General features: G+C 36.8%; 2 protein-coding genes across 2 annotated transcripts; one reads left to right on the top strand and one right to left on the bottom strand.

Annotated features, from left to right (window-relative positions):
• Window positions 1-671: 671 nt before the first annotated feature.
• On the bottom strand, window positions 672-4335 carry LOC113079152 (ubiquitin-conjugating enzyme E2 R2). The gene is made up of 5 exons (XM_026251354.1): window positions 3642-4335; window positions 3049-3249; window positions 1433-1519; window positions 1204-1301; window positions 672-843 (listed from the first exon to the last, which is right to left on the bottom strand). Exons 2-5 carry the CDS (start codon window positions 3223-3225, stop codon window positions 687-689), a joined length of 519 nt encoding a protein of 172 aa, XP_026107139.1. The 5' UTR covers window positions 3226-3249; window positions 3642-4335; the 3' UTR covers window positions 672-686.
• A 520-nt stretch (window positions 4336-4855) lies between these two features.
• Window positions 4856-11403, top strand: LOC113079151 (ubiquitin-associated protein 1-like). The gene is made up of 7 exons (XM_026251353.1): window positions 4856-5173; window positions 6758-6806; window positions 6951-7075; window positions 7157-7960; window positions 8439-8597; window positions 8686-8787; window positions 10358-11403. Exons 2-7 carry the CDS (start codon window positions 6767-6769, stop codon window positions 10496-10498), a joined length of 1371 nt encoding a protein of 456 aa, XP_026107138.1. The 5' UTR covers window positions 4856-5173; window positions 6758-6766; the 3' UTR covers window positions 10499-11403.
• The last annotated feature ends 4177 nt before the right edge of the window (window positions 11404-15580 follow it).

Here is a 15580-nt window from a genome sequence, read left to right as displayed (position 1 = left end):
TTAATAATAATAAATACATTAATATTTCTTATAAAGAACACAATAGATTTATTTTTGTTTTAATAAATGCAGCCTTGGTGAGCATAAGAGACTTTCATTTTGTTAGGAAAGAATGTCAATAAGGGAGAAGTTCACAATATTTACTTGGCCAAGAGAAAAAAAAAGACACACTCAGAGCAGTGTGTCCTGAACTTCAGTTGGATGGTGCAATGAAAACATGCTGGGCCCAAAATTTGGCCTTGATCAATGTTTTAATCTAGATCTCAGCCAACTCAGATCTCAGTGGTATAGTTAAATTTGGACATTTCCTGAAGAATAAATAAGTTGTGCACAACGCTTGGAGGTGCTGGGCATTGCTAGGGTGCTGCTGCTGTTATGAAGTTATTCTGAGTGGCTGTTGAAGCAAGTTAGCACGTAGCTGAAATATCTGCAAATTAATTAAGGCTCCACAGTTTTTTTTAACAGTTTCAAATGTAACAGCCGCATGTATAAATATATTTCACTTCTTTTCCCAGAGTACAAGCAAATTTTGGAGTGTTCAGCGTTGATGCTTACAAGCCCAAGTCAAAAGCACACACATGGCCATGTCTCCATGATATTCTAGAGCTCTAGATATAGCTTAGCTCCTTTACTTTAAAGTAAGTCTATTGAAATTTTTCACCTGTTTTATCAACCAAGTCAGTCATTTAAAGGATAAAGTGGGCGTACCTTATAATCTCTGCGTATTCCTTGTCCTTGCCTTTGCTGTCCCTCCACTTGCGAAACATGACCGAGGCGTCCACATTTGCAGGAGAAAAGGTGTTGGGTTCATTAAGCAGCGAGATCACGCTCAGCAGGATTGTTCTATAGACAAACACACACGTTACTCTGCTGTTCAGGATTTAGGATTTTGGGAAAAGACCTTAAAAAAAATCCTTGTGCTCAGCAATTCTGAATTTTTATTGAATCAAAAAATAGTAAAAACAGTACTATTGTAAAATATTAGAATTTAATATGTCACTTTTTGATTTTATATATTTAGTCTTCAGTGTAACATGATCCTTTGGAAATCATTCTAATATGCTGATTGGCTGCTCAAGAAACATTTCTTATTATTATCAATACTGAAAACAGTTATACTTTTTTGGGGGATTCTTTAATGAAGAGAAAGTTCAAAAGAACAGCATTTATTGGAGTGTAATTGTGGTATTTTCACAATAATACCTGACATTCTGTGTGGGATTCCATCGCTCTGAGGGCAGCTCTCCACTCTGAGGGTCATCCACAGGAGGATGGAGAATCGAAATACACACGTCGCCATTCTAGGGTTGAGAGATGAACATTACATAACAATGGCAACATTAATACTATATGATTACTAATGTTTTACACTGTTGTAATCCAATTGTTGGAGCTAGTGGCACAGTAAACATGCAAACAATAGCATTTTCACCTCATAGATGTTTGGATGCCACATCTTGGTGAGGAATCGGAAGGTCGGAGGAGAATAGGGGTAGTCGATAGGAAATTTTATATGGGCCTAGAAAAAGAGGCAGAGGTGAAACAAGGAGCATTATTAGCTTGCATATGAGCCATATTATAACTGGTAAATGAGCCATTATTAATCAGTCCATAATGGAAAGGACACATTAGATTGAAACCTCAAGAGTGGTTGTTTAATTAAAATTTCATTCACGTTCTTCACTCCTTTTGTGTTGCACATAATATAAAGAAAGCTAACCTGTTTGAAAATGACATGAGGGTGAGTAAATAATGAGAGAAGTGTCATTTCTGAGTGAATTATTGCTTTAAACATGAGTGTAGTGCTGCTGAGACTGTATCTTCTCTTCAAGTGGGATTCCTGCAACTCACCTCTGCTGTTGACTGCTGATTGTGTGTCAGACTACATGAACTGGCTAGTGCTCAAGTCAGACTGCAGCGTGACTGTGACAGCGTGAATGAAAATATGAGTCTCAGCCACAGCATTTAGTGTTAGAAAGCTAAAACCGGATCTAATCTAACTTCCTCCATTAACGATCATTAGAAATAAACTGGAACAAATTATGCAATTCTTTGAAGCTAGAAAAACTGGAATTTTCACAGGAAACCTGACACACATAAACAATAAGAAAATACACATTGTTTTTGCCAAAACAATTTACAAATGCTATTCACCAAAGATGCAATATCTTGCTGAGGCCTGACAGATGCACATTTTAAATACTTTGGTATTTTAAGTATGGGTGGAACCCAAGCCTGTGTTTAGAAAGATACCATAATCTTTGTTAAAACATGCTGCATTAGACACAGTATATCACTTAGAGTCCTAGACTATGCAGTTGGGCTATGGCTGTTCAGTTATAGAATGATGGAAGACAGAAAGTGAATATTGAAAATGTTTGGGGGGTGATTTTATGTTTTATGAGGCACTTGCCATTCATTAAAAAGATTTAAAAGTGAAGCGTGTAATTTCTAAGGCAACAGTTTTATGTTCAAAATGCCTTAATGGTGTTTTTTTTCTTACAAACAAGCAGCTTGTGGATTATTGTGATGTTTTTATCAGATGTTTTAACACTTAATTCTGATGGCACCCATTCACTGCACAGGATCCATTGGTGAGTAAGTGATGATACTTGAAAGTTGCTACCCTAAATTCATAAATAAAACTTCACCAAAGACTGTGACCTGTGGCATATTATGATAAAATAAATATCAGAATATTTACAATTAAATTTGAGGACAGCATCCCTGTGAAAGTACTGGCTACTGCAGTTGATAATATGCCAATGAGAATAAGTAGTGAACACAGAAAATACAGTTGAAACATACTGTCTTTCTCTTTGTAGCTCTCATATCGAGATGTCATTAATATCTATCAGGGCTAAAGATCTAGAGTATAAGGAACGCACCACCAGGCAAAGAACCTGAGTGCAAAACATGGGAGAACAAGTATGTGAGGGACACTACAGAATTAAATATTATGCAGACCTGAACTGCTTTATCTGACTCGCTCCATTCTAGTTCATTGGTAAGCATTAAGAACATAATTTAAATCCACACAGGTATTACCTTGAAGTAGCCCCCTTCATAAAGTGTGTTTGGAGGGCCAAAGATGGCCACTTCCCAGTTGTAAAGGTCAGACTCTTCCACTAGTGTGATGCGGAAACCTTCCACTGGCTCCTCCTGCAGGGATTTCAGCTCCAGCATCAGAGCCTTCTGAGAGCTCGGCATCTGCTGGTGTGCCATGACAGTCCTGATCCTTCAGCCTTACTGGGAATTCAAGAAAAATGGGCTTAGTTTTTTCACAGAATAATATATTAGTTTTTTTTTTTTTTTGGCAACAATAATAATTATTTATTCATTTTGTACTAAATATCTTGCTGCTCATATCTTGCTACTCATTATTAATGCATATGAATATTATAAGCAATATTACCATTAAAAAGCTATATATATATATATATATATATATATATATATATATATATATATATATAAGCACATATTTAGTAGATTAGTTATGTTACTTGGTTGTAAAGAGGTAAATTGCAAATGGAAAAGAAATTGAACAAAGTCTGTGCAAAGGTGTGTTTAGCTTCGTATGACAAAGCTATGCAACAACATTTTGATAAATAAAAACATTTTTATACACTGTTTGTTACCTGTGCTGCTCTCCAGGAGAAGTGATGTTAGGGTGCCTTAAACTTCCAGCTTCATGTAAATATTAATACGTTTCTAATATTTATTTATTCCGTGGGGCCCAGAAGGGACTGTTAACCTTATTCTTCCCTTGCTATTTCTCGAATCCTGTTGCTTTTCCTGTTAGACGTGAAGTTATCCGATCTTCAAGCAGATATTAAGACAAATAAATCTATTCATCACTCTTCTAATCAGTGACAAAACATGTTAATAATAAATTAATAAGCCGTATGTTTTGTATCTGCCGCTGGTTGGGAATTGTCCTCGTGTACTGCTATAACATCTACAAAAACTCTACAATAAGCAAATACATCTCTAATTTGGCTTTATATGATGCAGAATGTGTTTGTCAAACCCTGCGGCTCGCTGTCATCACGTCGTCTCCTTGCGCGTCCTCGGCCGCACAGCTGATCAGCTGCTTGTTTACATTTGTTCTGTCGCGAGGCTATAACGCACCTCCAAAACCCCCCGTTTGCGCAAAGGATTACACTGCCAGCTCTGCTTTATCCGTCCAGACTGAGGCGACAAATAATTACCGTGGGAGTATGGGTGTTGTGGAAATGGTATGTGGAGATTAAGTGGAGAAGAGATATCTGAACAAAATCGACAGGTGATATTTTTTTCGTTCCTCAATCGTTTCTATTGATGCTTCCGGTTATCATAGTGCGTGCCTGTACACGTCTGTACGCTAGTGCGTCATGACGCAGGACACTCAACTCTAAGTACAACAATGTATTATGAAGTTAGTACCCTTTACATAAATAGAAATATTATATTACAAATATCTAAATATGGGATATGTATATATCTTTATTTAACCTGTCTTATTCTTACTCGTGTTTTTTTTTTGTGCTCTTGGTTGATATATATATAAATATAAACCAAGAGCAAAAAAAAAAAAAAAAAAAAACGAGTAAGAATAAAACAGGTTAAATAAAGAGAAGTAAACATGAATTAAAATACATTATAATAATAAATGAATAAAACGATTAAAATGGAAGTAAGCATAAATAAACAGGAAAAGCCTGTTATTCATTTCTCTCTTGTTGATTTTGATTACTTCTTTTGTCCTTATTTGTTATTAGATAGATCCATAGATAGATAGATAGATAGATAGATAGATAGATTTTCAATTTAATCTCATAAACTTAATGGTCATTACAGTTCAATAATAATTCAACAAACTAAAATACCGGTGCATCAAAACATCCCTAAATGCATCTCAAACGCGTGCTGAACCCATGTGCAAAGGCCGACACAGAGGACGTCTTCCTCTGTCTCTTCGCTGATTGGTCAAACCTGTTGTCATTCAGTGGCAACGCATGTCGTCACACAGGAACCGAAGGAGGCGGTCAACCAAGATGGCGTTCCGCGATGAAGCAGGAAATATACTCGGTTTTCAGTAAATCTCCTCATCTGAGAGCGTCCACTGGAGCTTGTATGTCTAAGGACAAGTGAGACACCTATTCGGACACCGAAGACAGAGCAGATACTGGTAAGGACACCGGTGGGACACGCAGGGGCAGTTTGAGGGGCGGTGGCAGAGGAAGTCAGGCCCTGTTAGGTCGCTTCACTAACCTGAACTGAAACACAACTAGACAGTTGTTTTTAATAAAACGTCCACCTTCGTTTCCGTGCTTGTCTAGTTCTCCAGTATCAGAGCTTTGGTTTTAGTTCATACGTTTTTTCGTTATTTTGATTGATATGACGGACAGAAAATGAGAAAGTCGTAGTACGTTAGCTTGGTAAGGAGCCAGGGGAAAATATGTCATAATCACAGACTGTATAAAAACAGCTCATCATCCAGCTTCAGCATAAACCAACTAACGTTAGTCTCATCATCAGTAACGTTATATCTAAAGGTTTATTGTTTGACATTGAATTGGTATAAGACTCATCTAGCCTGCTCTCTGTATGTATTTCTTGTTGTCTTTATTATTACGCAACAGATATGTTAGAAGTATCTAGTTAAGCGGATTGGTTAAGATTTTTTTTCTTTCTGATCAGCTGATATTTTTTTATGTAAGAGATCATGGGTGGTGAAATGACCTTAAAACCTGTTTTATCATCCTGTGTTTCAGCGTGTGATATAGTTTTGTGTAAGTGCTTGTTTTAGTTTGCTTCGTTTATTGATATGTTTTAGTTTGCAAACTTCCTGTAAATGAAGAAGCTTATCTGTTAACAGTTACACTTTAGTGAGTCCTAGAAATGCTTGTAATTTAATGCTCTTAGACCGTGTTGTGTTTTCAAAGTGATCAAGTGGCAATATTTTTTTTCTCAACAATGATTGAAAATATAAGATAACCATTGTGCATACAAATTTATGTCATACATATTTATGATTATTTTTTATTATCATTACTTTTTCAGATTTGTTATGGGCATGTCTCACTGTAAGCTTAAAATGCTATGCATTTTAAATAATTAATTTAAATTATATTCTTAATACATTACATATGAAGCAGTGTTACATCTTTTAAAACTGACAGTGTAGATATTTATTATGTCGCAAAAAGATTTATTATTCAAATTGGAATCAATTTTAAATTTGAATAATTTTTGGTTTATTTTAAATTATTGCAATAGACTTAACTGTATTATTTTTAATAAAATACATACAGACTTGGAAAGAGAGTTTCCAAAATATCCTGGTAGATTATATATAGGTGAAACAGATATTTGGTCATATCTTTGGTTATGACAGATTCAGTTTGGTTAGCGTAATTCTTTGTATTTTAAAATCAAAATTAGATTAGTGCACATGAATGGCTAATCAATTTCTATTTAAAATAACATATTTCAATAGTGTCGCAAATCTTTTTAGTATTGTGTTGACGTAAGGGCAAGCAACCAATTCTGTTTTTCCTTTAAACACACAGTTCTGTCTTTCTTGTATTTCTCTGCCAATTTTGACAGATTAAAAGCCAAAGATATCCAATTCCTTGTGTGTTATGAAGTATTGGATATAGTTATTGTTATTTTCATGAAAAAAAATTTGAAAAAAATGTAAGTTCAGGAGAGGAAGAATAGGAAGCTGACTGCAGCTTGTGTGAAATTATGTAATTTGTCTATTTTTTAGTTACTCTCAATGGCTGCGAGGAAATCTGGATCAGATATCCACAACAACGGTGAGTCAGCCAATCATCTGTCCTCTTTGTTTTTTTTTGTTGTTTTTTTTATAGACGAGAAGATAAAAAAATCTTAATCTTAAGACTTAATCTTAAAACAATTAGTTTTTCTTGTTCTTCTGTTACTTCACTTGATGTTTCAAGGACCCGTCAGCTATCTTGATGAAGTTCCCTTCAAGCTCAATGATAAATTCCGCTGTCCTTCAAAAGTGGGTCTTCCCATTGGCTTCTGCTTGTCTGATTGTAATTCCGTTCTTTCGGATCTGCAAGTAAGTCAAAGTTCACTTTAACTTTCCCTTATACAAGTGTTTTTTTGTCGGAAATAATTAATGCTCTGCTTTACTCTTTAGTATGACTTTAGTCTAGAGAGGCGAAGCGTTCAGTGGGGGGAAGAACTCGCCAAAGCGCGAGCCGCGGAGGCTCGAGCAGCGGAAGCCGCCCGGACGGACTCTGAAAACGAAAGGCAGGCTGCTGGTCAGGATGCAGACCTTGGATTGGTTGGCGGGAAGAAGGCACGCCCCTCTGATGAGCAGGACCTTCTCCCACCAGCATTGAACCCAGTTTTAGCTGGCCTACGGCATAATGCAATCCTTATGCCTCTCCCAGCCCCATCTTTTGGACAAATGCGACCAGCACCAAGCAACCCGGCCCCACAGAGTCTGAACCTAGCTGACTTTGAGCGAGAAGAGGACCCTTTTGACAAACTTGAGCTTAAAACATTGGACGACAAAGAGGAGTTACGGAATATCCTGCAGAGCCAACCGCAGTCCTCAGTTTCACCTCCCCAGCTTCCTCCAGAAGAACATCGCCCCACTTCTCCCAGTAATACGCCAGCTCTTCAGACCAAAGTAGGAATCTTCCATAAACCCAATGGTTTGGTTGGACTGCTGGACTTAGACAGGGGTGGGGTTGTGGGGACCCCCTGTGGACAGATTGACGCCGACCGCCCTTGTAACATTCGTTCACTGACTTTCCCCAAGCTTTCAGACCCAGTAGACTCTTCCTTGGAACCGCCTCTCAGCAGTTACCCAGCAGGCCAACATCACAACCTATCCAATGGCACGCCACCATCCCTGCAGAGAACAGGGTCAAAAACCAACATGACACTCCCACAAGAGCAACCTGTCTTCCCTCAGAATGGGACTCAGAAGCAGGTATCGTAACATAAGCGGAGATATTACAGTTACTCAGAAGACGGTATCGTATACATAATGCGTCAAAATGTGTTTACAACATTTACAAACTAAACGATTTTAAGATCATAACATAGTATTATGCACGTGATTGCAAGTCTAGGCCTGTCACAATAATCTATATATATCGACTTTTCGCGCAATATATGTAAAATGACATCCAATAATTTTTGGTGACTCAGTATAACGCCCATTATATTAACTTAAAAATTAATGTCACCATGTTTTGGACTTTCCACTTGCGGTTGTGTCTTTTGCATCTTCTTGTACTCAACATGGTATAGTCATGAGGTGCTAGTTCAAATAAAAAAAAATGCTTCTGCAAAATAATGTACAGGTACATTTTTGGAGATTTGTAGAAATGTAGATAGAGGCATGTTTTTCTTATGAACCTGGGCTGCAAATATTTAAATTGATTGTCTCCTTAACATCTTTGTAGTCAAACCCCATCACACCGACTAATCATTCTCCTGCTGCCACGATCCTACATGGCCTCTCTCCCAGTGAACGACAGTGTGCGGAGACAATTGTGGGCATGGGTTATTCCTATGAGGGTGTTCTTAAAGCCATGCAGAGACAAGGACAGAATGTGGAGCAGGTCACTCTTTAGTCTGATTATTCTCACTGCATGTCTGTGATACTGTTTATGTAAACAAGACGTTCTATACCATTTGTCTCATTCGTAGGTGCTGGAATACCTGTTTACTCACAGTCGACTGTGCGATCGAGGTTTTGATGCGACTGCTGTGGAGGAGTGCTTGGAGATGTACCAGGGCTCAGAGGAAAAGGTGGGGGAATTGTAACAAATACACTACTACAAACTACTAGATCATGAATATTTTAGATCTAGAGCGATCTCTATAATATCTAAAGGCGGGCGTACACGGTGCGAATTCGGATGGTCGGAAGATCGTATGTCCACGCACACGGCACGAGTGAGTTTATCTGAAAATCGTACGGACGAGATTATATACAACATGCATTTTCCATGATGGATAGAGGTAGTGAATGGGGATATACAGTATAGAATTACGTTTAACTTGAGTCCCTGTAAACTACATATGCGTGTGTGAGAGAGAGAGCGAGAGAGAAATAAAAAGACATTGGAACACGTTGCTAGAAACACCATACAGCGCTCGCTGTTCCTGTCAGAATTCAGCGAGTTTATCCTCCTGGTCAATAGTCCACATTCGCCGTGGCGCTGCCGTCTTCGTCTTTCTTCTTCTGTGGTTTTCCTAGTTCATGATTGGTCAACTTCAGATAAATCAACAAATCGGCTCGTTCAAACGCAAAAATGGCACAAATTCAAACCGATAGCTCACAAACTTTTTAGACATGTTTAAAAACGATCGGGAGGTCGGGAAGTGCTCGTAAGCCACTCTGCTCGGCTCGTAATTCATCGCAAATGATACGAGCCGCGACCATACGAGAATACGCGATTTCCACACGATTTAAAAAAAATCGCATGCGAACTCGTATGACAGCAAAAATCGCACCGTGTACAGCTGCCTTAATTAGAATATACATTTGCTTGTGTCCTTTTAATTTTAAAAGGATTATATTTTGTAAGAACAGAGTTGTTATAAAGAGTCTGTGAAGGATATCATATTTCCTCACAGCTTGTGTTGTTTTCGAAATTCAAAGTACTTAAGACATAGTTAACTGCACAGTTACTTTATAGCAGATGCAGAGTTACAATCGTTGACGTTTGAAAACCATTAGCTCATAATAGGGTTAGTTTTAGATTTTGCCATTCCAAACATGCGTGACTTTTTGAATACTGTTTGAAAGTTGTTGGTTTTTTTTTAAAGAAATTTATACTTTTACTCTTAGTAATAATGCATTTAGTTAATGAAAATGGGAGTAAAGATTTCTATGTTTTAATATAATGTTTTGTCGTATTTCTACTACTAGAATTAGAATGATTTCTGAAAGAAATGATGCAAAAAATTCAGTAATGATATAATGATGCAAAAAATTTAACTTTGCACCACATGAATAAATAAAATTTTAAAATATATTCAAATAGAAAGCAGTTGTTTTTCAATTGTAATAATATTTCACGATATTACTGTTTTTGCTTATTATTTATTTTTTAACAAATAAATGCAACTATGGTGAGCATAAAACATTTCCAAAATATTAGAATTGGAAAAAATGTAAGTTGAATTTAAGTCTTTACATCTTTAATTTAAAATAAAGAATTTTAGTTAGAATTTAGTTTTGCTGTCTAGAAAGAGCAGCCAGGACATTCTGCATTACATCTGCTTTAATGTTGCATGGAAAAAAAGGTCATATAGAATGTGAGTAAATGATGACCGTATGTGTTTGAATTTACACCACATTCTCTCTCCTCAGGCTTTGGAGTTTCTGCAGCTGATGTCTCGGTTTGGGGAAATGGGCTTTGAGAGGGACACTATCAAAGAGGTACTGCTCGTGCACAATAATGACCAGGACAAGGCGCTGGAGGATCTGATGGCCCGAGCAGCTGCGAGCTGAGCCCCGAGAGTCTCCCCTCCTGGAGCCAGCCCTCCTTTGGCTCTCAGAGGGGTCCTGGCTGTGGAAGGATGGGATTCTCTTATCTCTAAGACAAGACAACTGATTTTGTACCCTGATAAAGATATACCTCTTGGGGTAGGGATTGATGGCACCACTCAACAGTGCATTCGTCCCTCCTCAGCTGTATGTCTGTTAAGTGATCTTAGAATGATGATGAGTGGGAGGAGCCGAATCCTCCTGTTAGAATCGGCATTGGCTAGTGTCTCTATTGCCATGGTGACAGGCTAGAATGGGCGGCGCTGGAGAAACAGAATTGAGTGGAGCCTCAATGGTAGAATATGGACTCGGAGTGACACTCCAAGCTATTACGCTGCCATCTCCCGCTGCTGGATGCAGGCTTTCGAAACGGAAACCTGAACACTCATACAATACATACAACCCATGGCAGAACAGAGACCCCACAGAAGTGCCCTCTCTCTATTCTGTCTGTGCTGTTTGTTTGTTCATACATTGTTTATATGTTTGACTGGAGGAAACACTTTATCTTTCTTCATTTGTCCTTTTTTGAGATTGTGTTTCTTTGCTCTTTGATTAGGAACTGCTTTAACAGAACTAATCATCACGTAAGTTCACAGATAAAAAAAAACTGCAGTAAACTTTTGCTCAGTTGGCATTTGCACTGGAATGAACACATTTGGCAAGAGAAATTGGGAAGTTCAGCAGGAGCTGCGGAATTTAAATGATTCCGCCACATTTTCAAACAGCTGACATGCAAACACTGCACAGGCGCACTGAATCACAAATGTTAATATAAACATATTTAAAGATCTGTAAAGATACACTGTTGGTTTCCATCTGTAATAAAGATATTGAGAAAATTAACAGTAATGAGGTTAAAACATTAATATTGGGTTAATTCTGAAATCTGTTGAAAAGGCTAAAGACTGTATAGATGCATGAACTGCACAGAAGTTTGGGGGAAGGATGATTTTATTTTATTTTTTTAAAGAATAAATACTTCTGTTCAGCAAGGATGCATTTTAATTGATAAAAAAAATAAGTTTTTATAGCTTTATATAATGTTAGAAAAGATTTCTGTTTGAAATAAACATTGTTCTTTTGAACTTTATATTCATCAAAGAGCTTGAAAAAACATTACACATCACAAAGAAATAACATTGTTTCCATAAAAAGGTTAAACAACTGTTTTCAACATTGATAATTAATAGAAAGTTTCTTGAGCAGCAGATCAGCACATTAGAATGATTTCTTCATGATTATGTGAAACTGAAGATGAGTATCAATGCTGAAAATTCTGCATTGCATCACAGGAATAAATTACATTTTAAAATATATTAAAACAAAACAGTTCAATTAAATTGCAATAATATTTGACATTATTACTGTTTTTACTGTATTTTTGATCAAACAAATGCAGCCTTGGTGAGCATTAGAAATGTTATTGTTTTTAAAGAAGTTAATAAAAAAAAAAAAAAAAAAAAGAATTATGCATTTAGCAGACGCTTTTATCCAAAGCGACTTACAGTGCATTCAGGCTAACAATTTTTACCTATCATGTGTTCCCTGGGAATCAAACCCACAACCGCAATGCTCTACCACTTGAGCTACAGGAACACTAATTAGTATATTAATAAATCGTACCAACCCCAAACCTTTGAACGGTAGTGCTCGTGATAGTCCGGCAATGAGACTGTGAATGCTTGTGGCACATTTTTTGGGTCACTAGAAACTGTTTGAATGGCATTTGCAAGCTTTGGTCACCAGAAGAAACTTGTTTGTCTGTTCAAATATCTCCACGTTACCTAACAAGGGATTGACCAACTTGCTCAAGCAAGACGTAGTGACTCCATCCTTAGAGGAATGCTGGAAATGCAAGGACTTACTTCATGCTTTTTGATACAGAGATTTGACTTATAATTATCAATGTGTAAATATCATATGAAATTCCTAAGAAATTACTTTTTCATATAAACAAAACAAAGCCTTTTTTTATTACCATTTACTGAATTTTTGCAGCAAAATAATACAGTATCATTGCAATAATAATTATATAAAAATAGACTTGATAATCATGATACAATATTTTTGTATCATTATCAAGCCTATTTTTATATCATTATTAATATTTTATTACAATATTGCAATGGTACTATAATATTATTTAGTTGCAAAAAATTCAGTAAATGGTAATAAAAAATAGAGTTGTGTGTGTGTGTGTGTATATATATATGATTTTGAAACATGACCTGCATATGTTCTTGAGAGCTTTTGTGACATTTGCCCCAAAAGTTGTGATTGTTCCATTTATTATTATTACTATTATTATACATTTTCACCTTTGTAGGTACAAAAACATCCTCTTAAACTCTTACATATAATGTAATACATATATCAAAACATAAATGGGGTGCGAGAGATGCTTACTTGCAATGAAAAATGGCAATTGGTTATTGGTACGAATTGGTACAATTAATGGTCCTAAAATAATTTGGGTGCAAAATCTAATATTTCTTCTTCTGTTTCTAAGATGAAATATGATCGGCATAAGTTCTTAACTGATTTCAAGAGGTTTACCCCTCCAGTAAAAGATTATTCAAAAGACGTGACATGGTGTACAGGGTTCTTCCTCCACTACGTTTTCTAGCAGCTCTCCACAGTCTAGGCTGAACAGACTAGAAAAGGCTGAAAAGAATACAGCACACACACTGCTGGCTGTATCACAAAGAGCCTTCTGGCCTGGAACGTGCCAGCACTCTAATGCAGATCTATTGTTCTAAGTGTAAATGGGGAAATGCTAGCACAGCAGGAGAACCTGATGGACAGGTAGAGAAGATCAGGAGCTTAATGATACAGAGATCCATTGCTCTTAAATATGATTAGAAAAGTTTAGCCATCTTGCAAATAATTTAGGGTATGATCAAACGTATTCTTCTTTTTAAAGAGAGTGGCTGTCACTTGTGGTTATGAAGCACAGATTTTGTCCAGGAGCAGTAGGAAAAGATCCACCTGAACTGTGAACTTCCATTGAAACAAAAGCTCAGCAGCAATGAAAAGCACAGGTTAAATTCTGGGTTGTTAAATGGCTTATTGTGTGTCAGTCAAAATAAACCTTTGTACATCAGTAGATTGCATTGTTGAAACTGGGACAACATTCTTAGCATTTATTTTTTATTTTTTTTCACTTGTTCAGACCAATTAACCAATCCAATAATCCGAGAGGTCGGAATTCCCAATTCAAAACTCAATTTCAAACTTATATTGAATTAGAAAAAATGCATTTAGTTTTATCACACTCTGGACTTTCAACCAGCTTCATAAGGTCCTGGACACATTTGGGTGTTTTTCCTCCAAACTGGAAAACAAAATCAAAACATGTATGCAGGAATGTATGCATTATTATTTTATAATAATAATATTATTTATTTATTTTTTTTACAATGAAAGATATTACAAATATATGTGTAATCCCTTTATCTTTATGCCTTTTGAGACTGGAAACTTGAAACTTGTTTTTAGAGTTCTAATATTTCATATAAATATAACAAGTAAAAGTTATACAGGTCAAGCTCAATGATCAACATTATTTACAGAAATAAGACAATAATAAGTTATCTAATAAACAACTTTCTACTAAGATTAAATGCATATTAACATAACTAGCACTAATGCATACATTGTCATTTACTTAATGTGGTCATTTCTTTATTTTTAAATTAAACATGTTGAATGTGAGTTTTATACGCTGTTTAGTGTTTATTTAATGAATATTTACATAAAACATTATTTCTTATTCAGCCAAGTTTAATTATAATCAGAATAAATTGTGCATTATAAAAGAAACAATTTTTTTTATGGATTTTAAAAGGCGCCGAATTGTAAGAATTCATATCTCATTGGCAGAAAATGAAACGCGAGCCATACGTCTATGGAGCCATAGGCCGTGAAGAGGCCGTGCGCGTTCACGTATGCACGCAGCCGACGCGAACGCTTACGTTTGACCTTGTTTTTGTTTTTGTTTGACTGGAGCGCGGCTGCGCGCGTCACTGTACGTTGTCAGATGACGCGTTTTGTCAAGAGAACGACGGACCGAGAGAGAAAGGAGATAGGTGAAAAGTGAGCTCGGTGCAGAGGAGGGGCAGCGGTTCCCTTGTAGCTCCTCCACACAGACGGAAAGCAAACAATTTAACCCTAAAACGACCCAAATCAAATGGATCGGTGATCGGCAACTCTAGCGGTAGTGGGCGGTTATTCGATTCAGCCTCGTCCGACTCGACTCGAGTTAGTCGCGCCGTATCACCAGCAGCCCAGAGGCCTCCGAAACAACCCCATCGCCATTATATGATCCACTTTCCAGCGTCGCTGCTGCCCTCCATGTGGGTGAGGGACCTGTGCGTGTCGGGCTATGGCGAGAAAAGCAGTTAGCAGGAAAAGGAAAGCAGAGGAGCCCAAGGAACAACAGGTAAAAACATACCTCTCATACCTAAGAAAAACACGACAATGGAGCCATATGCTAACCCCTCGTTTTATATGAAATAACACCCATAAATCATAGGAAACAGAAACACAAGATCGAAATGTTTGCAAACAAGAAAATATTGCAGTCTAATGTTTGTCACCAGTCTGCTGGCTAAAGGCTAACTGTGAGGTTGTTCACTTCAGTTGTTGACATTGATCTGGCGTTGGTAAGCGGGTTTATTAATGAGCAATCATTTATCAGTTGTCTTGAAAATTAAGGTTGTGTGTCTACTCTATGTGTTAATCTTGCACTAGATAACAGGATAATGTTTTTCCAGCAAGAGTATAAGAATGTTAGTGAGTCTCTGAGATTTGCTGCAGTTCTCCATTATAATTTTTTAATTGTCAATATGATAAATATTAATAACACAATGTGGCATTTGCAGCTCAGTGATTCTTGATAAGAGACCAAACAGGTAATGCATTCGTTCTGAACAACATTCATATATGATCACTCTAAAATCACTCTAAATTTCTTTTCATTTTTTCCTAGTGATATTACATTGTCATCGTAAAAACCACCTTTCCTCAGACTTATAGAATTTA

The sequence above is a fragment of the Carassius auratus genome, unplaced genomic scaffold (genome assembly GCF_003368295.1).
Source record: "Carassius auratus strain Wakin unplaced genomic scaffold, ASM336829v1 scaf_tig00027224, whole genome shotgun sequence".
In the NCBI taxonomy this organism is placed as follows: Eukaryota; Metazoa; Chordata; class Actinopteri; order Cypriniformes; family Cyprinidae; genus Carassius; species Carassius auratus.
Note: the sequence above shows the minus strand (reverse complement) of the source record. Positions and strands in the feature narration are given on the sequence as shown.

What these genes read in the sequence shown, in the direction of transcription:
- LOC113079151 (XM_026251353.1), top strand. Translation starts at nt 6,767, where the DNA reads ATGGCTGCGAGGAAATCTGGATCAGATATCCACAACAACG. An exon ending in AGAATGGGACTCAGAAGCAG is followed by an intron (nt 7,961 to 8,438) that starts GTATCGTAACAT and finishes ACATCTTTGTAG; the next exon opens with TCAAACCCCATCACACCGAC. An exon ending in AAGGACAGAATGTGGAGCAG is followed by an intron (nt 8,598 to 8,685) that starts GTCACTCTTTAG and finishes TCTCATTCGTAG; the next exon opens with GTGCTGGAATACCTGTTTAC.
- LOC113079152 (XM_026251354.1), bottom strand. Translation starts at nt 3,225, where the DNA reads ATGGCACACCAGCAGATGCCGAGCTCTCAGAAGGCTCTGATGCTGGAG. An exon ending in ATGAAGGGGGCTACTTCAAG is followed by an intron (nt 1,520 to 3,048) that starts GTAATACCTGTG and finishes CTCTTTTTCTAG; the next exon opens with GCCCATATAAAATTTCCTAT. An exon ending in GGCATCCAAACATCTATGAG is followed by an intron (nt 1,302 to 1,432) that starts GTGAAAATGCTA and finishes TCTCAACCCTAG; the next exon opens with AATGGCGACGTGTGTATTTC.